General features: G+C 42.9%; 1 protein-coding gene across 2 annotated transcripts in view; it reads left to right on the forward strand.

Annotated features, from left to right (window-relative positions):
* Positions 1 to 26,843, forward strand: part of KCNAB1 (potassium voltage-gated channel subfamily A regulatory beta subunit 1) — a 1,977,401-nt gene that overhangs the window by 1,488,351 nt on the left and 462,207 nt on the right. For both annotated transcript variants that reach the window (XM_069618430.1, XM_069618431.1), the window contains exon 7: positions 18,803 to 18,846. In XM_069618430.1, the coding sequence (XP_069474531.1) occupies positions 18,803 to 18,846 (44 nt within the window). The remainder of the gene's footprint in view (positions 1 to 18,802; positions 18,847 to 26,843) is intronic.

The raw sequence follows: 26,843 nt of genomic DNA on the forward strand, positions 1-26,843 counted from the left end.
AAGGCACTGCTATTAGATGCCCTGGTAATTGCAGCATTGTGCACCTGCTCCCATCAATGGCTACTTAATACCACTATGGAAGTGCCTGGCAAGTGCCTTTCCCATGCCTACACAAAAGCCCAAACTGTTGGTATTGCCAATGCTTGTACTACATATGCCAGTGTACACTTCTTATATAATGGAAAGGACCCGGACTTCACAAACAATCTTATTTGTGTAACAGTTAGGTATTCTTGCCTATGACGAAAATTATGACAATAAGCTGCACAAGTGGTGCAAAAAAAATTCCTGTCCAAATTAAATCATACATCAATAGTGTTGGCGCTTACAGAGCAACCAGAGCATGCATTCTTTGTTTACGTGAAACAAGGGAAAATATACACACTTGATTAAGTACTAAAGAAGAGTTTCCAACCGGTGTCTGGACATTCACTGGCCCCAAATATTGTATAATACCCAGGTGTCATATAAAACGTACCATACTCCTCTCACACAATTTTTGCTTCTTGAATGCAGTGGTGAGGGCTGATGTGTGTGCAGTAAAATCCCCTAAGTGCAGGTGTGTAATATTAATGATCCGACTAAAGATGCTCCCACTAAATGCACCAAGGAAATAGGACGAGTTGTTTTTGTGAAATGAGGACCTGAAAACATTAGATATTTCTGACTGATTTGTAAAGGATTTATTGATTTGTGGCAGAAGTGGTAAAAACATATTTTATTATGTTTAATATTATAGATTTATAGACTGAGGAATGGGTCATTATCAGTGGATAATGACCCGTCACCAAGTTATGGACTGAGATTAAGCCAAATGCCATAAGAAGGGGAAGTGATAATGATCCCTCCCAAGGGCTATAGAGCTAATAGCAAAAGGTGGTAGTGGCAATAAATGTCTTGGAGCTTTTGTGATGAAGTTAAAAATGGTGCTTAAAGATTGAGTAACGTAAATAGGCAAACTGAGTTAGTAAATTAAATGTATTATTATTTTGCATTATTTACATAACATGGTGGTCTTCATAAGTTAAGCATTTTAATTGCAACTGGGCAGAACTAGAACAAGTTTAACCTGAGGAAGCATTTCGTGCCACGTAAAAGTTAACGGTTTCTCTGTAATAAAGTACAAGCACTGTCCAATGTTTAATCTTTCTCTTTCATGTATTAAATAGCATGTGGCAGCTAAAAAAAGGTCCCTCCCAGCGAGGAATGGACTTGTTGAAACAAATTCTTGCTTGAAAATTGCATTGTTGTTTCTAACGGAACCTGTCAAGTCCTGTGTGCTTCTAAAGATCGAAAGGTCAGAATGCAGTCCATACCAGTAGTTATTGAGTGCACTCTAAACATTCTGGTTGGCTAAGAGGAGGTCACTAACGATTTCCATTTACTAATCAAATATCACTTGTGAGAGGTAATTAGGACTTCTCAACTGAAAGAGGTGACATTATCGCAGAATGATGGCCATCTTCCAGTTATTCATGGAGGGGAATATGGTACAAGTTAGTTGGGAATGGGAATTTTCCCGTCATATTCTGCCCCCTCATGAGGTCTACAGATGAGGAGGAACATGTCATTAGACAGTGTGGCAGGCTGGCTCAGAGTGTTTTGCACGTTGTTTATAAAACCAATTATAGACTGCATTCTTAGCAGTCTGATTGGCTAAGCATCAGTCTTTAGTGGCGGATGGGGAGTAATTGAACCTGAAGCATAAGCAAAAGACTATTATCTCATGCATTCACAAAACATAGGCGAAATGGCCCCCAGTCATTGAAGTAACTAACGAATAGCACCCTAGTAAAAGAAGTTTGCATTGGCTTTAAAAAAAATCGAACTACATCCGTTGTCACCATTTTTGTTGTTAGTAAATGGAGCAAAATCGTGATCCAATGTACAATGATTTCTGCACTGGGTCTATTTGTAGCTCAAACACAGTGCAATCCTTCCTGTCTGAAAGGTGCAGTAAAATGTATTTGCACCATTTCTTATCACATAAACAGCAACAATACTGCAAAATCATTTGTTTGCCTAGGTGCAAGACCAAATAGAAGAAACACCTGAAGGTTCCATTCACTATATGAGAAGCATCAAATACTGTTGCAACATCCATTTGATCGCCTTTGGACTCCTGCAAACATTATTTTGGAATGTTCACATTCCATTCCCTACTAAGCAAGCAGCAGTTACAGTTTGTCGCATTATATTTAAGACCACCCTTAACCTGGGAAGTTCCTTCCCACCCCCAATCAAGGAGCCCTACAACACTTGCTTAAGTTTTTATTTTATTTTATTTTATTTTTTCATTTATTTAAGATCTATGGTTCAGACAAAAGTATAAACCTTTCACTTAATAGAAAGCATAGCAATAGCAAAAAGATCAAATTAGCATTCTCATACAAAACAAATTTTAAAATGTTCAACCAATTGCGTAAAACAAATTGCTTAAAACAATTTACTTAGAACATCACTTCCAGAAAGACAGAGAAGTCGATCAGTTTACTTCATTATAACTCCATTTTTATTTTTGTATCTGATCAAGAAAACCAGTTAAGGACAGTATCTGGATCTGGCCCTGGCCAATCAACCGGCTGGACCACACAAATTCACTAACAGTTTCCATCCCTAGATGTTTAACCCTTTCTGTTTGCAGAGCCGGGCAATCGACCACCATATGCTTAATGGTTTCTTTGGTAGCCAAGTTCTTACAAAATCTACAGCACTGGTTGGACATGCCTGGCCCCCATTTGCACGTCCTTTCCAAAGTCGGAAGTTGGTTTAACCGAAAACGTAGGTAAGTTGGTCTGCGTTTAGGGCAAGGGAAGATGTGAACGTACTTCGGAAGCACCTCTCTCTTAGGGAGCAATTTGCTATATTCGACGTACAAACTATAATTCCCCACCTGTTCTGAAGAGATCACGCAGTCGTGTTTGTGCAGTTTGTTCTTAACAATGCCGGGGTTATGACAGAGTTCTCCAGTAGATAACCCTATCGAGGTAAGCAGTTCGGCCATTTCTTCCTTACATTTTGTGATAGTTGCCCCAGATGCTCTGGTTTGCTCTGCCCCCCAACTCTGATAGAGAGACTCAGCAAGTGGATTTAGTAGTTCTGCATATTCCGCCACTTTTCTCCATTTGGCTCTCGTCCCCAGTGATATCAGCCCAAACTCTTGGCTTATGACGAAATTGGTAATGGCCATAGACAGGCCTAGGGTTTTCTTAAACAACATTCCCTGGATGGTGTTAAGGAAGATCACCAGTTCAAAAAACAAAGATCCAAGAGAAAAGTGACACAATTGCCTATATACCCTCTTCATTTTTGCCAGCAGTGGCATAGCCTTGCCCCTGACCAGGAGTTTTTCTTTTTGGTCTGGCCTTATTAAAGACTCATATAGAGCCGCATAAATCTCCCCTCTCTGCCCACAGTGGGCCAAGAACCAGGCCCGGGGTATAGAAAGAATATATATGTAACACTTTTCTACATATACTTTTGTCTCACAAACAAGGAAGACAGGCCAAATAAAATGGTCAAAACTCTTTTCTCTTGAACCAAGTGGAAAGTTGAATTTCAATAATAATAATAATATAGCACAATGCTAGGACATAATCTTCAGGTTTCTGTTAGTGTCAAACATAGGCACATATTTCATTTTTGGAAACTAGTTCACCTTCAAGGCTTGCTATATGGAGGCCCCTGCACACTCAAAATGCTAGCAGTTTAAATCAGAGATTTGTAAAAAGCATATGGCAAATATTACACCAAAATGTAGCTTAGAAACAAAGGATTAATTTAAAAACAAGAGATACATCACATGTTCAGGGTTGGCTACATGAGGTCTCACTTTTTCTGAGCACTTCTCCCCCAGCCGCAAAAACTCAAGCATCAATGAAATGCAGCACCCTTCTGTTCAAAGGCCAGGTCTAGAGAGTGGGGACAATTTAGGAATTTCATTTCACAGACCCCCCTCACCTAAAAGCCTGTGTCAGGGAAGTTGGATAGTAAAATGGGGATGATTATTCATTTTGTTTTTTCAAAACCCCTTCACTCAAAGGCCTTTGTTGGGGAACTTTGCCATTTTAAAATGTCCTTTTTTGTGGGGCTAAGAGCACCCCGTTGTTAAAGACAATGTGGAAACAATGGTGGCAGTTGGGAATTTCGGTTTTTTAGATGAGAATACTTTTTATTTAGAAAACAGTTTTGCGAATGGGTTTCAGTGGGGAATTTTCATTTTAGGGACTAGGATCTTTTGGTTTGAAAGGAAGGGTTTGATAATAGTGACCTTTATCAATTTCGTTTCGGTGGCAAGTATATCTTTTGTTTAAAAACAAGTTTTGGTAAGGGTTCATTGGGAATTTTCATTTTAGGAAGGGACACCCATTCTCATTAGAGAAGTCAGGGGTGAACAGGAAAATCAAGGCACCCCAATTACTTTAAATGACTATCCTCTATCTTCCCGCTAGGAGAGAGGGTGAAAGTTTTGAATTCTTCCAACCCCCCTGTGTTAAATCTATCTGGTAGTTAATTAAATTAATATACAGTAAAATATGCTAAGGGTCTATACAATTATACCCCCCACCCCACTAATGGAAGCAAACCCACTATGTAAGTGAATGAGTTAATTAAATAGATCCCCACACTGACAGTTGGGTGGACAATCTACTTACTTTTTGACATCTCTGGGTTCTGCACTCAGGGAGACTGAGCAGGACTTTGCTCTTAGGGAAAAACAGGAATCTGGCCAGCACTTCAGTCAATTGGGTTCCACAGCAATTCTCTATGACTCCAGTGAAGAATCACAGCCTCTGTTTTCTAGTCTCCCCAGCAATAGACAGCTCTAGCCTGCTTGAAGGATTTCCACCCAGAAGTGATTTCAGCAGATCTCATTTGGTGATTTCTGGCAGCTGTCTGTTGGTATTTTTTTGCAGTGCTTCTCTTTTTCCATGGCGCAAGTGCTTTTGACTACCCAAGCCCCTTCCCAGGCCAGTGAACATTAGGCAGTGCTAATTTATGATCTTGCAACTCAGATTGAGCATTTACATTTCTCTCCACCCCGAAGTCCAGCCTCTCTCTAAGGAATGGTTTAGGAGTCTAGGACAGAAATACTGCAACCCCCTTTTCTTGATGTCAAATGTTTGGCAAAAAGTACCTACATCGCAAAGGTTTGTAATTTACAAATGAATGCCATAATATGTATTTAATTAAATAAAAACCAGGAGGGTGAGGGGATGATGGCGGCCCATGGCGGGGGAGGCAGCCTGTGGGTTCAGTTGAACACAGGTTGAGATCAGAGATTTCAGCCTGTGATCCATTGAACCTGATTGGCTGTGTTCACCGACCCGGGTGTTAATAAGCACTAAGAGCGTGTATATTCATCCTGAATTCCCATAACAAATCATTGAAGGCTCCACCCACTCCTGCAATTAAGTAACACCATTTCAAGGGAGTCAATATATTATTATGAAATGATGCGCTTATGTGCTTATGTTTTTTGTCAAACTTTATGTGCCATAGTTAAACAGCACTTTCCACTGTACTGGAGGCTTGTAAAAAAGAAAGCTTAGCAAATTAAGCAATCTCCTGTTACATCTGTGAGCTACCTACAAATTCGATTGGAGTACTCTTAAATTAAGTAGTAATAATGACACCTCTGATTGCATCACTTCCATCACTTCAAAGTGGGGAGAATCTGGTATAAAACTCTATTATAACGTGATTGTTATTGTGGAAATGCACTGTATGGTTTTCACTCTTGCTTGTGACAGCAACATTGATATTCTGCTTTATTGGTCAGTCATGATGATGCACATTGATGACTATTTCTTAATGAGTGCCTTGTTTGGCGAAAAAAAGATGCTTCATGAAACAGTTATGTGACCAAATGTTTAAACATACGTATGACTCAAAGAAAAGAAACACACTGGGAAAATAATAGTTCTTTTCAGCTACTTATGAGCAAACTCAAAATAATTGAGGATTTGTTTAATTATTTAAACAAACTCCAGACCCAGAATATGTGGATACAGTGCTCGATAGTGGGAGAAAATATTATTGTATCATCAACAATGTTCTTTTCTTTCGCTATAATGACTGGATACCACGGTTGCACCAAGATGAAAGGGAATGGGAGATGGGTGAATTTGGATGGGTAGTTGACACTGAAAATGCAGTAGGGCAGAAGATGAATTGAGCCAAATAAGGCAGCTCAGTATTGGTCTGAAAAGGATGGCAAAGTGGTGTGCAGTGAAATGGTGGGGTAAGAGGAGGAGTGTGGCAGGGCACCACAGGGGAAAGCAGAATTGGGTGGGGGCATGACATAGAAAAGGTGGTGCTGGATGGCATACAGGAGCACATAGTTAGCAAATTGAAGTGTCATGAGGCAAGTCTGCAACACAGGAAACTGCAGTATTTGCGGGATCAGAACATTGTGGTTGAGAAACAGGGTTTACCTCTTAATGACATAGAACCACTCAAAAAGTATCTTACAACTTATGTAACAGGAAAAATATGCATTAATACCATAAAGAGATTCGTAACCCAAAACATGTGCAGTAAAAATAATCTAAGAGACCAAATGATCACTGCAACATTTTGCAAGGCAAAACAAAGTTTATAACATGCAAAAAGGTCCCAGGCGGTCCCGTAGAACCGAACTGACATGGAGCTTTTCACGCCCCAAGAAGTTAGAGGTTATATACCCGAAAACTGCATATTTCCCTACATAGGTTCCAAACGTTATCCAATCACCCTTACTGGCTACCACCTATATGACATGCTAATATCCCCTATAGTCACTGGTCGACCTGGCCACACATTATATAAGCCCATTTCCTATACATGTGGTCCACTACATTGTCACTATTGAATCCTCATACATGATTGGTGTGCAGCTACAAGGCTAGAATAATACATATTGACCATCACTTGATGTGCACCCCTCGGACCCAGCGCAATCAAAGTATGATGGTGGGGCCAACTCTGCTATGATTACACAATAGGCCTTCTCATTATACCAGATGCCACGGCAGACACAAGCTGCACCCTTGACCTTGTACTAAAATGACTGGCATCACCTCTGCTTCTCCTATCCCAAATCACAATACGTTCCAGACAATACTCCACCTTATCTCATTTAAACCCCAGATGCCCAATAATGATATAACCAGGACACCACTGTCGGGGAGAAGCTGGATCCCCCCCCCCACCCCCAGGGCAGTGGGGGGCCAGCAGCCATACCCTCACCAGCTATGGGAGGCCCCAACACCTCCCATATGGCCCCCAGAAATGCAACAGAGTGCCAAGCAGGCAGCAGCATGTTTTCAAACTGCATTTGTTTCTAGGCAAAAAAACACACAAAGCATCGTGCACACCGCGAATTCAGGCGCCGTCTCCCCCGGGGCTGTCTTGCAAGTAAGTTTTATAATCACACTGCAGGCTGACCTCACAGAATTGGATCAGCTCCCAGAAACCTATCTCCTCCTGTTATTGGCTGCAGAGTGGTGGGTTACATATGTAGCCCTTATAGAGAGCCTGATAATTGGATATTAACCTCCTGCGTCAGTGGGTTGATTTAGCTGTGCCAGCCCCCATTACCTAATTCTAATCTTGTTGCAATGTGACTTTTGTTCCCATAACTTTTAGCTGAACAAGCAGTTCGCACCTGGGCTCTGGCTTGTTACAAGTTATGTTTCAATGTTGTGCGTGTCCTTGAGAAAATGTCTTTCTTTCCCAGAAAGAAAAAAAAAAGCACACTGGGTTGCCGTGATTTACTCGCATTTGTGGATAAAAAAAATGTCTGTCTGCAGAAAGCAATTTTATCTTGAACTTGCGGCCTTGGCAGGTCGGACTTCTTTTGCGAGGAATGTTGATAAGGCTCCCGCAGCAAGTGTTCAGTGTTCAGTGAGTGAAATGAACTTAGCTGTAATTTTCCTGAAACATAGCTTTACACTGTGCATTTAGACCATGTTAGTTCATATAGGCATTTGCAAGCCTTTAAACAGGGATTTTTGTGTTTGTAGATTCTGATATTGCAGCATTGATTCAAATGTAGCATAGAAGTTGCACTGTTGGTGAAGTGGGTGTGTTTCAGCATATTTGTCACCCATGGGTGCGCTGGGGCGCTTGGGGTGCGGGGGCATGGATTTGGTCTCCATTTTCCCTCTTCAGTCCCCCCTCTGGTCGACTTTTGTCGACCACACCACCAAGCAACATTCACCTCCTTCCGGTCTGCATATCTTTGCCAATTCCTTGAAGTGTCCATAATTTTCTGCATTGTTGTTGATCAACAGTACATATAGGAGTGTTCCCCTTCTGTGTTCCACCACACTCACTTCCCTTCGTACTTCCTCTGATCACAGGGAGTGGCCACCTTTATTACTGCTGGAACCATGTTGCGCACCGCTATCTTAGTCCGGCTCTTCCTTTCACCATGTCTCTTATTTGCATTCCGATAACTTCTTCTGTTGTTCTTTTGCAATGTATCTCTATCTTGCACAATGGTGCTGTGCTCGGTAGTCGTCCTTCCGTTATCACCTTCAAGCAACCAGGCAGTCATGATGTCGTCCATCACCATGCAAGCACTAGCTAGTTCTTTGCTTTCTCTTTTCAGATGCATTTTTTGCTGATCATTCTTTGGTATGCTGGTACTTCACCCACTCATCCTTCTGTCTCGCTCGAGAAGTAATTCCCCCCTCTTTTTACTTCTCTGTCTGTTTCTCTTCTTCCGTTGTTTTCCACCTTGGTGAATGTGTCACTCTTCACATCTTCCTTGGTCATCACCAACAAGGGCATGCTGATGCGCACCAATCAACACTCTCCTCCCCAATTCAGTGGTAGTTTCTCTTGACCTTTGGATGCATGTGCTCAATAGTAGTCCATAAGCAGTGATGTTCCTGCTCTCATCTCGCAACTTCTCTCATCCTTCTTGCATCCAGCATTATTGTCCACTTCTTGTCACTGTTGTGCTGGTAACATAACGTTGGTACCTTAACAGTATACGTCCTTCTTCAGTGACCATCTTTGCTCTTTTCTCCCACACTGTTAGGCACTTATCATATTTTTGTCTCTTATTATTTTATTTTTTCTTCTCTCCTTTTGTTTTTCTTTCTTCTTTTATTATTTATTTATTTATTTATTTTCTTTTTCTTTTTTTTTTTCAATCTCAATGTTGCTGTCTTCCCTTGCAATCTTCTTCGCACCTTGTCATACATGGGCGTCGTGCTCTGCTGTAGTAATTTCTGTTGTAATCAATTCTCTTCCGGCATATGTTAAAGAACAGTCAGGACAGCTCTCTCCAGTGGTGTCCCTACCAATTTTGTACATGTGGGCATGTTGTTGGTCACTTCTGATATGTGTGTTATGTGTATGTTTTACTCCCCTTGTGTCTGCCTTTAACTCTCCTTACTTTAGCAGCAGCTTTTCCTTACCCACTGACGCCGTAACTCTTCCTGCTTAGGTTAGGGAATGTTAGCAGGGGATACAGCGGTAATGCTCATTATTACAAATAATTTTCAAGGTACCACCCCCATAATTTCGTTCATCATTAATAGTCCCATCGTGAAGGTAAAAGTCCTTATTTGCGTGCCCATAACCACTTACGCTGCTGGGTCCTTGCAGCTGATGAGATGATAAAGTTGCCCGCCTGAAAATCGCAAGAAAAGCGTTAATACGTTAGTACATGTTAGTAACATCAAGCTCCGCGAACTAAACAATCACTAAGGGCAAAATCAAACCTCCCCCTGGACATTTCGTGTTTTCAAAATTTCTCAATATGGGTAGGGAAAATCTTGGGCTGTTTATTCAATGGAAGCAAGGAAATATACTTCAGGGAAACATGCTCTAAGGGGTCTGAGGTTCTTGATAGGGTGGGCAATTGAGTGGGGAATGCTACACAATGTTTTAATCAGTAGGCCTCACAGTTTCTAATGGAAGATAACATTAAGGAAATTTCCTACACATTTCTAACATCATACATACGCAACAACCTGCATGTGCGGGGAAAAGAGAAGAAACAAAACAGTGTTACAGCTGTAGGTGCACAAAATGTAATATGAAACTCAATTAAACTTTGGAAATGCGTGTGTCAGTCCCTATTCTAGTTGCTAGTGTGCGTTGGACCATGGGATGGCCATGTTTCCCTAACTCGGGAGAGTTCGTGCTATTTTGCAGTTCATGAAAATCTCTTGCGTTGGCCCTGTTGATCGTTGCTCCCTCGTTGCCAGGGTGGCCACCGCTTTGTAGGGCTTGACGCCTTACACTTCTGACAAAGTCTGTCAGGAGGGGAAAATGTCCCACTGTAGTCCATAGCCATTGGGTGTTGGTTGTCCGTTGTCTTCAGGCCTGCCCTGGGTCCTTTGTATCTGGCGAGAAATGAAATGGAAGCGCTTGAGACCTGAGAATTTACATATTCTTCATTTTCTTGACCTAATCTCTCTGCACTACTCTCACACTATTCAGTGTCCTAGTGGGAGGAGCCAATGGTACACCTATGCACCATCCTGTCACCACCTGGTGGCGTTCAATGGCGGTCTGACTGTAAATTATTACACAATTCGGAATGTACCCAGAAAATGGGTAGGCACTTAATTTTTGTGAAGATACTCATTACACACTTGGATCATATATATGCAATTTGGGTGCTAGTGTACAAATGGGCCTTTGGATCTTTGTATTTACTGTGCTTTTGTTATAAGCTGTTTATAGTGCGTGCCTTTGTCCCGTGGGGCATCAGGCACTGACAAGCTAAATAGGGAAACATCAGGGTGGTAAATTTGTCATATAGGGTGGCTGTGTTTCTAAATTAAGTGCACCATGTTACTTAGTTAAGATAATCGCAGGGTTTTTAAAACTTTTTTTTTCTATGGCTCCTCTCTCACTTCTCAGGGTGTGCCTTGCAGTGAACTGCAGGCACTTTAAGCTGGTACTAATGAAATCCGCTACCAATTTACTCTCATTCTCTCTATCCCACCCCATGTCCACTTTTTAAAGCTTACCTACTCTGTTAATTACTCATTTAGTCTAGTATTTTATTACTCCACTACTGTAATTACTGTTACATTTAAACAATATATATTTCTAATTACTGTTACATTTAAACAATATATATTTCTCCCCCCAATATCTGCTCTCAAATTTTAATACAACCATTATGCTCCAGTTCGTGCAGCAATGACCTCTTTCCCTATGTGTGTTGGCTAATGCATTTGTGCCAGTGTTATTTTCAAAAGCGCTAGTGGCAGTACCACTTGCACTGTTATTGTGTCGCCAAATTAATTCTGTTGGGAACATGGATCATCCACCCTTTACCCCTATTTCTCTCCTCCTGTGGTGAACTGTCAATGAAATGTAGGCCCCCCCTCAAGTGCACCTTCTTCCACCTTGTGTGTCTCATTTGATTGTTCTGTGTTAATCGTGTATTCATGAGCCCAGTCTCCTCACTGAAAGATGTGTGCTCAAAAATGTAGCTAAATGTACTCTCTTGTGATGCGCTATCATTATGCACCCCCCTCTGTACAGTGCACCCCCATTATTCTTAAACAATCTTCCTTACTTTCAACATGTGTATGCCTGGTGTTTAACAAGTTATGGATTTCTCTGTTAATAAAGTGGTCATATCCACATTGCTCATGATGTCACAAATGTCTCTTCCCTAATGCATGGCCTAGTCGCCCCACTGTCACCCAGAAAAGAAAATGTTTTGATACATATCACCACCCCTATGCAATTGTCCTCTGCATTATTGAGTGTGCGTGAGTGTGTGTGTCGGCGCGCGTCTCGCCCGCTCTGTCGGGGAGGTGAAGCATGAGTGTGTGTGGCAGAGTCAGTCAAATCAAGGTTGTCTTGGGCTGTCCTATTAGCGGTATAATGTCAATCTATGTCCTTTGAAAGGTTTGTTCCCCATCAGGAAGACCCCACCCAGTCATGTAACCGGTACCATTGCTATTGTGTCAGTGTTCTGTATGGGTGCTGGCTGCTGTGCAGTGCCCCTGTGTTGTCATTCTAGTCAGTCCTGGGGTAGTGGTGCTGTCATTTGTTGTGTCTGTACATGTAGTGGTAACAGTACCTGCATTGGTGCTTGTGGTGTCTGCTGAAATGATCCCATCCTGCCCCATGTATCCTCCCCACATGGGCGGTGCATATTGTGGTGATTGTTGACACTGCTATTGTGATTCTTGTGCGTGTGTGTTGAAGCTGTTTTTAACTGCCCCTCCCATCACATGCTTGAATGATTTATTTTGTGCCTACTTGTCCTCATCTGCCTTTCTCTGCCCCTGTGTCATCAAATATTACACTCCCGGAGGTTCAGAAGGGTGAGTCCCCTCTTCCCTCTGCTCGTGTTTGTTCAACATCAGCTGACCCCTCGCATTTTCCTTTTCCTTCGTGCACACAGTTCAACTGTAGCCATGTGCTTTTAAAGCTATTCCCGTGTAAGTGCTGTGTATGTGTGTCCTTAGCGATTGCTGCACGCTTCTGGAGAAGCCGCCTATGAGCAGCCATGGTCTTTTTAATTTACCTTCAGTACTTTTGAATCTTTGCACACTATGTTTTACTGACTTATTTCAGCATGGAAGCTGTGTGCTACACAACAAGTGAAGGGGAGTCATTTCTGTATTGTGTGATACATTTTACCTCTATTCAATTCGAAAATTTCGATAGTCCGCTGTTCAGGGAGCAAAAGTTAGAAGATAATTGAACAATATTCAACTTCTGTGAGCCTTCTTGGCTCCGCACCTTAGCCAGTGCACTCCACGTGCAATCCATCTTCACCAAACCATTGCCTTCTCCGGCACACTCCCACAATCTTGCGCATGTGTCTTCCACACACCGCCTCTGGGTCACCTATTCTCCAAATACAAAACCACACCACTATCTCCTCACCATCAAAACTTTGTGTCCTTATGCATCAATCTGAAGGTGACGTCACCAAACTAAAAACACAATGCAAATGAAAAGACAAATGTGCATACACAGAACAATAACCCATTTCTCCCAACCCCACAAAAAATCCCAAAATAAAACCCCACAATCCCCACAGCTGTCTTCCTGTCTCAACTGGAACAAGGTAAACCACAATAAACTCTTATAATTGGACTGCACACACTGCGTCGCCTAGTGCATGATACGCTCCTCACCAGGGGACCTTAACCAGCCAACTACCTTCCGCACTCGGGAACAATCTAGCTACCTCCTGCGGGAAAACATCATCCACTCACTGAACTAAAACGCTCAATTAGCAGGGGACCTCATCTACTCATTGATCTATAACGTCAATTCATAGGAAATCCAGACCCCGTACATGAAATCACCATCCAGACCAATCAGCGCGGCACTCCTGTTCTAGACCAATCAGCGCGGCACTTCTGTTCTATGTGTAGGGAGTCACTACCCCACCCAATATGCTCAAAAACACAAGAAGGGACCACTGCCACCACCCCAGTCCCAACTACAATTCACGTGCCGATCACTACCAATGCGCTGAATTTTGTGACAATGTACAATCACCCACCACCCAATTTACAATCCCTCCCTAAAAAAAACACTTTAACATTTCTACTTTAAACATTTCCCCCCCTCAGAGCCCATGTTGCTGGTTTACTTACATTTTCCTATGCTGCACTGGCAGTTGCACCACTGCTGGACACTCCCTCAATGCGCTTCACCGGACCCCTTCTCCTGCAGGGCTCTCACCTGCCCTCAAGCGGGGTATTTCCAAGTGGCCCCCGAAGCCTTTAGCCGGTTACGCGTTTTTCCGGTGGTCTTCAGGTGCAGGCGAGGGTCTCACAGCTTCCTTGAGTCGGCGGCAGGGAGCTCAGTCCATCGCAGAGCTTGCGCAGGCAGAGCGCAATTACCCATGTTACAATGAGCAATGAGCCTCACAGAGGGCACCAACTTGTCGGGGAGAAGCTGGATCCCCCCCCACCCCCAGGGCAGTGGGGGGCCAGCAGCCATACCCTCACCAGCTATGGGAGGCCCCAACACCTCCCATATGGCCCCCAGAAATGCAACAGAGTGCCAAGCAGGCAGCAGCATGTTTTCAAACTGCATTTATTTCTAGGCAAAAAAACACACAAAGCATCGTGCACACCGCGAATTCAGGCGCCGTCTCCCCCGGGGCTGTCTTGCAAGTAAGTTTTATAATCACACTGCAGGCTGACCTCACAGAATTGGATCAGCTCCCAGAAACCTATCTCCTCCTGTTATTGGCTGCAGAGTGGTGGGTTACATATGTAGCCCTTATAGAGAGCCTGATAATTGGATATTAACCTCCTGCGTCAGTGGGTTGATTTAGCTGTGCCAGCCCCCATTACCTAATTCTAATCTTGTTGCAATGTGACTTTTGTTCCCATAACTTTTAGCTGAACAAGCAGTTCGCACCTGGGCTCTGGCTTGTTACAAGTTATGTTTCAATGTTGTGCGTGTCCTTGAGAAAATGTCTTTCTTTCCCAGAAAGAAAAAAAAAAGCACACTGGGTTGCCGTGATTTACTCGCATTTGTGGATAAAAAAAATGTCTGTCTGCAGAAAGCAATTTTATCTTGAACTTGCGGCCTTGGCAGGTCGGACTTCTTTTGCGAGGAATGTTGATAAGGCTCCCGCAGCAAGTGTTCAGTGTTCAGTGAGTGAAATGAACTTAGCTGTAATTTTCCTGAAACATAGCTTTACACTGTGCATTTAGACCATGTTAGTTCATATAGGCATTTGCAAGCCTTTAAACAGGGATTTTTGTGTTTGTAGATTCTGATATTGCAGCATTGATTCTAATGTAGCATAGAAGTTGCACTGTTGGTGAAGTGGGTGTGTTTCAGCATATTTGTCACCCATGGGTGCGCTGGGGCGCTTGGGGTGCGGGGGCATGGATTTGGTCTCCATTTTCCCTCTTCACCACTCTTGAGTCTGAATTTCAGGGATGTATTTGCTTTGATTGTGCATCTACCTGTGATTCATATGGGTTGATCACTCATTGGGTGGGGGTAGTAGCCCTATAAATCCTTGCCCCGCCTATTGGCATTGCACCCCTCATGCCCTTTTCTCATGAATTTGTCCTTCAAAGGGCGCATCCCTACCTTCCCTCCCCACATCTAACATTCCATTTCCATCATCTCTGAGCTCTACAGCTGGATACAGTTAGCGTATATCTACGCAGTGCAGATGCCTTTGAACTTGGCTTCTCTCTTGGGGCGTGGAAAGGGTATTTGTCTTGGGGCTGAGCTAACCAGAGCTGCAGTTCTACACCAGGGCCTTTGTTCTGCCGATTGTGTGCTATTACTAGAATTACAATATGGCGGCACTCTTGCCATGTTAATATGCTGACTTCGCTCCAACCACAGTACCTTCCTGACTCCATCTTCCACCTACCTTAGCTCTTTCCTTGTACTGCACTTAAAACATAACTTTGTATACAACTACTAAACACAGGGTCTATAACACTGCCCTATCTATAACCTCTGCAACTGCAACATTACTATATTAGTTGCTCCTTTCGTGTTGCTATAGGTGGGTATCTTATATGTGTCAAAACTAACTACAAGTAATATGTGCACCTTCTGCTGCACAAAACGCACCCTGCTCACACTACGCTAAGTGCTAATAGGTTTTTCTCAGCCTGAACCTTTTTGGCTGGATTGGACGCTGTAAGTACATCAATAGTACTTCAGAAGTGAGTCACCGTGCAACATGTGTTCATAATTATGTTCCTCCAAGGCTGCAAACAGATCATGTTTTCAGGAAAGACCTCGTGAATATTCATGAGGTAAAACTGCATCCATCGGATCCAAATGGGAAATCATTTACATATTCAGTGATTATCCAGAAAATCTGATTGGTTTGTAGACTCGGGGACTAGCTTTGTGCTTTACAACATTTATAATTTATCAGTGGTTGTGATTTCTTGAAAGTTTGTCAAAGTGCCTTTGATTTCAGAAACATCAGATTTATTTTTCCTAACTTTATAAATTAGACCTCAAGGGTTTGTTTCTCTTTTGGCCTTAGAATCTTTCGGACTGGTCTTTCATTATCCGATGTGCAGAGCTATAATCATTGAACATTGTGTGCTGTGCAAAGTCAGAGGAGGAATGGCCTTGTATCGTGATCAAGTCATCTACTCTCGCCTCTTCGAAGCAGCTACATGGCACATGCTGTTCCATCCTTAAATGATGAGGGCTCCCAAACTCATCAGGCAACTTCTACTTGCACGATAAATGTTCCATATCCTCCCACCAGCTATAAACGCAGAAGCAGTGAACAATGATGAATGAGATGTTCCCGCGTGAATTCTAAAGGACGGAAAGAACTTCTGTCTGTCACATTTTATTATGTTATTAGTTCCAGTTGCCATTTTTTTTATTGGGAACTAGAACTAGTGCTATGCAATGAAATCTTAATAGAGAGTGACCATTGTTTTTAGGGTTTTCGAATTAGCCACTTATTTTCTAAAGTAGTTTAAGTAATGTTACTTCTTAAATATCTTTTTCATTGTGATTTTCAGTGTTGGCGAAAGTCACTGTAGAGGAAGCATATACAAAAGTGGTCCTTGCAGCCACAGATCGGACGTAAACTATGCAGTCGCTGTGCCGGCTTCCATGCACCGTCTTTAAAGGTCAACTCAAGGACATTGGTCCGTTTTTATAGGAGTTCTCTCACGACTTCCTTCAAAGATGCTGTGTTAACATTTCAAATTGCTTCTTGGTGTCCATCCAACGAGGGGGGTAGCCTTTTTATCTCAACCTCACTGCTCACAAAAACCTCATTAGGCTGATCAGATGTTGACAGTTACAGCCCCTCATCAGACAGAAGACATGGAGGGATTGTGGTTACACATGCATCAAACGGCTCAATTCGTCCCCCAAAATCATTCTCGTTTAACCCAAAACAGAATGCTTGAAATTTGCTTCTGTACCGACACCATGTTAAGTGTCCGAAAGCTAGACACTCACACCGAATCTCTCCAGCTTACGCATGCATCTTCTTGAGCTCAATGGACATGGCAATCCACAAATGCACTAGTACCAGTCAGCAGTTCCTCAAGAGAAACTTCTGAGACTAAACCTTCTCACTTTGTCTGACCCTTCACTCCTCGTGACTAGGGTGGGACTCTTAAGGCCTGATCACGAGTTGGGCGGTATCCCGCCTGGGATACTGCCCAACTTTATTGGCACTAGTGCCCACTCGTCCGACGGTATTACCGCCAGATCACGGGTTTGGCACTTGCTGTTGATCCTCAATTCCCATTGGGTCAAATGGGGAATTTTTGGCAGAATTAAAGTGCGGCAATACCGCCACAGTAACTGTGCCAAAAATTGCCATTTTTCCAGCATGTTTACCCCCAGCTCTAAGCTAGAGGTAAACACGCCAGGCTTGAGTTTGCGCTTACCCTTAAATGCGGCGGTAACACAGTTATGCTGCATTTAAGGTCTACCGCCCAACTCCTGATCAGGCCCTTAGAAAGTTTAGCGTTTGCTCTGCCTTGTATTATGTTTTCAGTTTTGGGAACTGGCAGGCAGGAGGATTTTGCCTGGAATCTCATATAACAATTGGCTGCTTAACTCGTCAAGTCATTTACTAGCAAATTGTTATGTACGAAAGTATTTAGACTTCTAAAAGCATGGGCTGACAGCCACACATTTATGCATGGAATTCATGTACATACACCCATTCAAACATTATTTTGAGAATCCACCCTATTGAAACTCACCATTCAGAAAAACAAAAGTTGGCAAATGGAGTATATGTTTAAGTCTAGAAGGGGCATAAATGAGTGCAAAAAGGAGGCGAAGGGGCAGGAGGGTGTAAAAGCGGGAGAAGAAGAGGCAGTGGGAGAGGGGCATAGTGGGAGTAAAAACCACCCATTTAACAAAAGGGCAAGAAATTCTTCTCAAACAAGACAAAAGAAATGAAGGGCAAATATAAGACAATCTCATTAAAGGGAAATTCGAATTTGTGGTACATAACCCGGAATTCTATGGATTTCTCTCCTAAAGTTATCACCTGAAGCATTGCCTGTGAGCACTTGCCTTGGTATAGTTAAGCCTAGATGGTCCGCAATTCAAAATAAATATTGAATGCATACATGTAATATAGACCACTTAAGAACTGGTAGTCTCACAATTGCACCAATGCTAGCAACTGGACAAAGGCTTAGGTAAGTCAGAAGGCAGCAATCAGGTTTTGTCACAATCGTTATTATCTAAAAACGTTTGCACCAGGGCAAACTGCGTATCATTCTTTTTTTGTACTATTTTTCCTGTATAGCATAAAAGGGAATGTGTTTACTACCTTTCTTACCGTATTACACAGGAAACATAGTAAATAAAATTGTCTGTGTTATGTTTGACTTAGTGAGACATTTTTGGATAATATGATTTAGGCTAAACATGTATGCTATACCCCGTATTAATGAACCAGCAAAGTTGGTGCTTTGTCAGTTTGCTCCACATTTTCGCAGCAGGGCAAAGCTTTGATAATCTGGTCCCAGAATGCCAAGACATTCCAACATGTTTATGAGTCCGTTTTTGTCAGGGTAGACTTTTGAGCCTATGTTACCATTCCCTCAGACAAGTTTGTGCAGTGAGGTGTCATGTCGCTACATAGACAACTTGTCATCCAATTCTGATCATTAAAGATACGTGGCATTAAAGAGAAGGGGGACATTTCCCAAGACTTCAATTCTGTGGCCAGAAGGCATCTCCCAAGCACCCCAAGTAATCCTTAAATTGATCAATGTTTGAAATCTGAGTAATTGCTTTAAATGCGAGCTCACGTGGATACCATAGTGCACTTGTACTGTTACTCTAACAACAGCTACTGTTTTCTGCCTTTCAGAGCTGAAACAGAAAGAGGACTGTCGAGAAAGCATATCATTGAAGGTCTGTATCACAGTGGCTTTACTTTATCAAAAGGACTGTTTTTGTGTTTATACATATCATTAATATAGACCTGCTAGATGTCTGTGCATTCATTAAGACAACAGACAGGACACCGATTTCCATATTCATTGAAATGTTGAAAGTGCGATAGCTAATTGCATTTCTCTAATGGCTACTGATAAACGGTTCCTCTGCGCGAAGAGCACTAACCATGCGAAGGGAGAAGGGGGGGATCATGGGAGGACCAATAAAAAACATTATTGACCAGGACTGCAGTCAAAAATCCTGCATGACTGTCCCTCATTTAATTTCTGAGGTGGTGATTCATGCAGCCGTTCCCCTTGACATTTCGTAAGAGGTCACCTATGGTGTCCAGACGTCTTCTTATGATCCCATTCTGATACTGTCAGAGGCACTCGTCCCGTCCGTGCATCCTCTCACCCTTCCATGGTGATGCCATTAGGGGCCAATCTGTAGACTTCATGACTTCTGGGCCTACCTAACACAGTAGTGTCATCCGATATTACCAATTAGAATCAGATGACAGCTCACTCTCACAGAGTGATACCATCAGATCCTGTGTGTACTGTACATAATGATTCTCTTGGTTTGGCATTCATTCATCAACAGAGGTTTTTTCGTGGAGTTTTTTGCCACCGATTTTTGGTTGAAAACACTCATTAAAAAATATGAGGCAGGGGGTGGGTGAAGTAGCATAAGGGGCCGAGGGTGTGGGGATAGGTAGTAAAAAACAGAGAAGGGGGATTGGGAAAACCCGCCAAATAAAAAAAAATGATGAGATTGTTCAGCTAAAAATCGGTGGTAAAAAACTCCACGAAAATAAAACCTGGTGATTGAATGACCTAGACCCATTCGCTTTCATCCGGCCAATGTACTTCTCTAAGATGTGTGTGCACGCTGCTTCCACCCTGAGACCCTCCGCTTGTAAAATTGGATCAGTACTCCTGCCTTTCTACCAGCTGTAGGAGTGACGGGTGGCATAGCCATTTTATCCACGCATCCTGTCTGAATTCATAAATGTGGTTCATGGTTACACACACTTTAATATTGGGGTGAGTGCTGTGAAAGATGAAATGAGCACCAAGCCCAGCATGCATTATGCACTAAGTGGTTCGAGCATACAACCATTGCTTCCTTAATACAATTCGGATTTTATGCAAAGCAGCCAGGAACCCTAATTACTTCTTTGTGTCCCATTACCCTTTTTTCATAGGGGTATTTCAAAAAGAGTAGAGTCAACTTCAATTTTATTTCAGAGAAATTCCATAAAACTGTACACATATTAATAGAAAACATACAGTAATTAAAACCTATTAAATGTTTCTGGAATCAATATAAAATGCATCCTACAAAAGCAACTTCTTGATAAGCGTTCATGACAGAGTATCCCAGTTCTGTCTGCAACCATTGGCTCTCCAGATGTTTTAGACTGCACTTACCATAAGCCTCAGCCAGCATAGTTGATGGTGAGGAATCATGGGAGTCATAGGCCCTCACTATAAGGTTGGCGGAATGGGTTTACCGGCACCGATAAAGGTGCCGGTGCTGGTAAACCCGTTCCGCCCTATTACGAGGTCTCCTCGCGGGACCCGCAATGGGCGCCTGGAAAAACCAGGCGTCCTTACTGGGTCCCGCAAGGGGACCAGGGAGCTAACAACGGGCCCGTCATTAGCGGGCCCATTGTTAGCTCCATCCCCATTCCCATTGAGCCCTATGGGGGCTCGAATGGGAATGGGAATGGACCGGGTCCGAGTTCCTCGGATGGGGAATTACCGGGTCCGCCAAGGTTGCGATGGCCCGGTAATTCCTCATTCGAGGAACCCGGGCCCGGATTGCGGTATGGAGGCAACCATGCAGCTAAAAGCAGCATGGTTACCTCCAACCTTCTAATGAGGCCCATATTCCAAAATATCTGAAGAGCCGCAGGTTGCAGACCTCAGGCATTGTTCTGCCTTATGTTGGGTGCAGAAGGAAGAAAAGGTTCCTAGGCCAAACACGTTTGCATCTCATTAGCTAACATCAAATGCATTAAAGCTGCATAACAAGAACACACAGGGCCTCATTACGAGGTTGCCGGTCCGGAGGAAAAAAACGGTACCGGTAAGCTTGCCGGTCCATTTGTTTCCGGACCGGCAAACTATGAGTTCTGCAAGTAGGTGCCTTTACGACCGTCTGGTCTGACATGGCGGGTGAAAAGGAACCCGTTTGCAGACCTTGACGGATACACCGGCACTGTTGCACACAGTGCCGATGCATCCGTCCTCCCATTCCCATTGAGTTCAATGGGACTCAAATGGGAACGGGGATTTTCTTTTTCCGGCGCAAAGAAAAATGACTCCGGCGGCAGCCGTGCTGTTTTTACTGGCACGGCTACCGCTAGACTCATAATGAGGACTCATAATGAGGCCCACATTCAAGTTTTTAAGAAGTACCTTCCCTGAACAAAACATCCACTGAAAAAACAGGAAGTTAATTGCGGTTTCATGAGAAATATGGTCACATCTGCTGATATAATCTTATTCACTATCCCATAATGAACAATGAGCAAAGGGAGGCTGTTAAAAAGAAGTCGACGGTTTAGTAATACCTTTACTGGAATAAGCATAATGTACACTATCAAACTGAAATGTATTGGAATCTTCAGGATAAACTGAGAATACACATACAATCCAAAGTGTTTTATTCAAAGGAGTTTCTAGAATAGTGGAATTCCGTCTTGTCAAATGCTATTGCATTGCGATAGGCTTAGTTGAATTATTAATCAAGTGACGGTATTGAAAAGCATTTAATACATCCAAAATTCGGATTATATTTTTGACAGCTGTTATCAGTTCGGAAGCAGGGATCATACACACTTGTCTACAATAAGAAGAGCGTTATCAATAAGCCCCAGCGAAGTCCATTGGAGTGCAGAAGCGGAGCGCATTCTGTGTGCCATGAGTGTCAATTGAGTTTCAAAATAAAATATTTCTGATGCTGTAGAGTCTCAAAGTCCCAACAATGTTTTCAAAAATCTTCCTTTCAAGAAAGAAAAACAGTCCATATTAGAGACAGATAATATGTATTAAATTAAATGTGATGAGACACAATATTTTGGTCTGAACTCAGGATGTATTCTGAATCTTTAAGGCCACCGTTAATTTGGTAAGGAACAAACTATCAAATAATTACAGGAATCTCACAGATAATCTCAGCTAAAACAATCATCAAAAGAGAGAGCTGACAATATAAAGGAGATATTTTAACAAAGGATGAAATGAAAAATAAGAGGTGGTCAAACCACAAGAAACCAGTTAAGGAGATCTATCAGGTTGATATGAGGCTATCATTGCTATATATCCCAAGTGGAATGGGCCGATTGTTTGTTTTTCTGTGATTGATAATATCTACCACTCACAATTACTAACAACACAAGAAGTTGTTTAGACCTGAAGAAGAGTCAATAGATTTGAAACACGTGTTGGCTTCTAATCTGCTTGAAATCTGTCATTGAACTTCATTGGGCTTAAATCCTAATATGTAAATGTATTGCACATAATGGTTAACAAGGGAGAATGTGCATGACCAGTAGTTCATTTTGACACAGAGAGCACAATCCATAAGGACCAAGTAAATCAGTTGTTTCTTCTTAGCTAGGGCTTCATGGGGAAGTACTCCCTGTCACTTGGTGTAGGATTGCAAACTACATCCATTCATAGCCTATACCCACTGCTGATGAGATGTATACAATTCCCCCAAATATTCCCAATTTTGCAAGTACTACAGTAGTCAGCGAGACAAAAATAGCACTTCACCATGAACACTTGGACCAGTTGTCAGACCATTGACTACATGGCCATCACAGCCCGCCAAGTGGACTTTCTACCTCTACCAGATGAGCATTGTCTCGGAGTAATGCAAGGGGGCAGCAGATGTCTGCAATTTGGAACAAGGCAACATTGATAATTAAAGGGTTTCAGGACAGAAGCCGCAGAGGAGTTGACATCTGGTAGAAAATAAATGAGGTAGGGGCACATCATTTTCACTTGGCTTTGTTGCAGCGGACAATAGGTCAAATATCCTGGCTGCTTAATGAATCGGCAGGACATTGCACACCCACTCCATGGCACATCTCCTTCAGCGTGTAGTCAAATGCGTTATCAGCAGCTGTGAGCTTGTAAAAGAAATGGCCACTGTGAACACAGAAGATCTGCTCACATTCAAGTCAGGCTTTCCATGCCATAAATTCCCTGTGCCAACTCCAGGTACACCACAAGTTACCCTTGCACAACCAGTAGACCTCAGTGGCCACTCATTTAATTTTGCACATTTCTGCCAGGATTCACGAGCAGCGCAATGCCATCACAGATAACTGTAAAGCTCTAGAGCTTTAGATGGAGAATATTTGCCACTGTGTCAGAGGTAGAGGCTTTCTAATGTGTGCGCCTATCACCCTTCAAAGAAGCTACCAAGTGGGTTAGTCATCACAATGATCAGTGAGGATCTCCCTATTGTGCGCCTACTTGAGCTCAACCGGACCAACACGGTGGAGCTCATTTTATGGTCAATGCAGCACAGTTGGTGAGGGACCTCTTTTTACCTTGCCATGCGATCCACAGTCGTTACACTTAAAAGTAATTGAATACCTGTTGTCTGTTTATAGATACAGGTTTTTAGGTAATTGTGGGTGCTTTTCATCGCTATCCGTTCATGGAGGACTCATAGCAAACTTCACAATGAGGAGCCACTGCAAATGTGCAGGGATGCTTTGGTGCAAGCTTACAAGGTCAATGGAGGAAGGAGTGCAGGCAGTAGGAAGAACACCAACCATCCCACATTTCACCAACTACATGGGAATGTCAAGCTCACGACTTTTGTCATAATTCGGCAGTACATCACTGACTCCTATTGAAAGATATATGAGCAGTGCAATCACAGCGTACAGGGAGGAGATGCAGTGGAACACCCTCCTCAGTGACTTGTGCATCTTGAATACAGATGAGTTATCAACAGGAAAGGATAGCAGCCCATCACCTGCACATTGGCGTAATGGTTATGTACTGATAGCTTTACCTTTGAGAAGGGATGATGACCAAGTACAGTATTGATGATACAACTGAAACAAGTGGTCCATCTGACCAGGAGTCCTTGTGTGAGTTCCTGTTAAATCACAAAGCTGACATCCTGCAAGCGTACGGTCTGAGAGAGTTTTTAATGTGGCAATTCTCCTTAACCACACGAGAAGCCAGGGTAATCAGATAATCTGGTCCGATTTAAATGTTAGAAAGATCACCCTGTAAAACTGACTTTGATCCCAAATCCCTGTTGGCTTCTCATCGTTTGGACTTGGGTATTATTATGGCAGAGTTTGCCAGTAGGTTAATTCTTTACCGCACCTGTAATCACCTCTCTAAGGTGAATGTAGGTGTCTTCAATCTGGCGATTCATGTCAGAAAGATGGATTATCGTAAGGATGTTGCTTGGGTCAGTCATTACCCTTTTACTAGCGAGGAGGAGGGCCAAGCTGTATTTGCTCTCTACCCAGTACAAAAACTGGCTTAAACATTACAAGAACTTGACAACTAATGCAACTGGAAGCTCATGTTCTCCTTATTATGGGGGAATGATACTAAAGGATTGTGGGCTAGATACCAGCGGTACATGGTGGCAGACTCTTTGCTTGAACGCAATTCCATCCCCGAAAAGGTATGGTGTGATTATATCTTGCAGCTGTATTTTGATCAAGACATAATGAAACTCAGCACCCCCAGACCCAATCGAACAAGTATACGAATGGATGGCTTTGACCTAGAGAATATTTTGCAAGTCATCTCTAAGCTAAACACCTCACGTGCTCCTGGCCCGGACACAATTTCAAACATTTTCATCAAGGCCAAACAGTAGTATTGGGCAGCCCCCCTGAAGGTGCTATTCAATAGGATTGTTCTCCTGAGAACTATCCCCAATAGTTGGAGGCAATCCATCCTGGTCCCCGTCATTAAAAAGGAGGACAGGAACAACCCATCCAACTATTGCCTACTGGCAATGTTGGAGTTGACTGCAAAGATCTTGTCGTCCCTCTTGCTAAATAAATTCAAATATTGGGCTAAGGAGAAAAAGCTCCTTGCAAAATGCCAGCCAGGATTCAGGAGTGGCCATAGCACGGCAAACAATGTGTGTGCCTTGCATTGTGTGGTGGACAAAGTATATAGAAGGTCAGGCTGCAAAGTGTACTTGTGTTTTATTGACTCCTCAAAACTTTTCGATTGCGTTTCTAGAAGAATCATGTGGAGTCAGATGCAGGTTTGGGCCTGGACCACTGATTGCTGTATCTTATCAGGTTGCTTCACTCTGAAATGGCAGTCACTGTCAGGAGGAGCCAGACCTGCAGAACCACTTGCCCCATTGCAACTAACCAGGGCCTAAAGCAGGGGTGTGTCTTGGCACCCATGCTTTTTAACAGAAATGTCTCAGACATGGGTGAGGCTCTTGGTTGCTGTCAGAATAATCCGCCCAAGTTGGGCAGGGAGCTCTTCACATGGCTTGGCTATGCATAAGACACAGTGCTCCTTGACCTCACTCCCATTGAGCTTCAGCATCTGATGAATGCCTTAAATGACTTTGTGATCACTAATAACATGAAAATAAATGTCTAAGACGATGACATTGGGAACGAGGTCACGGAGGAAACCTCCTGCCCTTTCTTGGAGGCTGGCTGAAGTGGCACTGGATATTGTCGACAAATACATATCTTGGGGTTATCCCATTATTTCCCGACTGGCCCATCATTTTTACAGAGAGCACATTATCCCACGGGTCAAGAGGAAGTGGAACATAATAACATTATATTGCCAGCAAGGTTGGGTTTAATGTAGAAGGCCTTATTACAATCTACTGCATGAGCATCATCCCTGGTTTGTTTCATGGTTCAGAGGCAATGTAACCACCCATTCAGTCTGGTTGGAAAGTGTGGAGGGCAAATTGCTCTGTTCCATTTTAGGAGTTCTACAAGCTCTGGCAGTAGCAGCAACGTGACTGGAGGTGGGATTCAAATAACTAAAAACAGCATGGTCACTCCGGCGTCCAAAATTGTTGCTCATTCTCCTTCAGTCAGGCAGTAACGGAGATACCCTGCTGGGTCTGATTGTGTTTCATCTTGCAGCAGACACGAAAAATCTGTTTATGCTGGATTTACACAAGTCGGCACTGGCCCACCTCAATGAGATTGGTTTAACCTGGGAGCGTGGCCTTACTCTTCCTAATATCTATGTTTTTTAAAGAATAAAACATGGGACTGGAACTGCTGGGTAACCCTGGAGACGCTTAAAGGCAAGAAGCGATGCATAGAATACTGTAGTCAGGGATTCATGGGACGTACTCCCTGCTCTTATTTGACAAGATATTGCCCTTCCAGGCTACAAAGGTTAATTTCATACCTCAGTTTCAATATCCTTCCAACTAATGAATATCTCAGAGGCTGGAGGAGTATTGCACTTGAGGAACGACTGTGCAGATTACATCCCTCAGAAAATGAGGCAATTCGGCATATACTGATGCAGTGTTCAGTGCTGCGAAGTAAATATCAGAAGGGATACAAGACATTCTTAACCACTGAGGACGGTATTGAGGTTTTTTATGGAGCACCATTTTTGGAGCAAACCCATTGGTGATTGTGGCTGCAGCTCTCTGGAGAGAAGCTCTAGTTTTGTTTGATGCTGCGGTTTAGGGAATGCTGACTCTGCATTTTACACTTGCGTTTTATACTAATGAGTTTAGGTAAATTAATATGGAAATCTTACTTTTACATAGGGTTCCATGTAATAATGTCCCCACAAAAATATCGCCATGCAAAAATATCGCTGAAAAATGGCAGTTTTTTGTGGGGACATTATTGCATGGAACATGCGGGGGACACCCCCGCAACCTCCAAACACTTTTTTTTGGCTGCCCCTATCCCCATATATATGGTCACCCATATAATATCGCCATGACCTTTT

This window comes from Ambystoma mexicanum, chromosome 10 (assembly GCF_040938575.1).
Source record: "Ambystoma mexicanum isolate Mex_15411 chromosome 10, UKY_AmexF1_1, whole genome shotgun sequence".
Lineage (NCBI taxonomy): Eukaryota > Metazoa > Chordata > Amphibia > Caudata > Ambystomatidae > Ambystoma > Ambystoma mexicanum.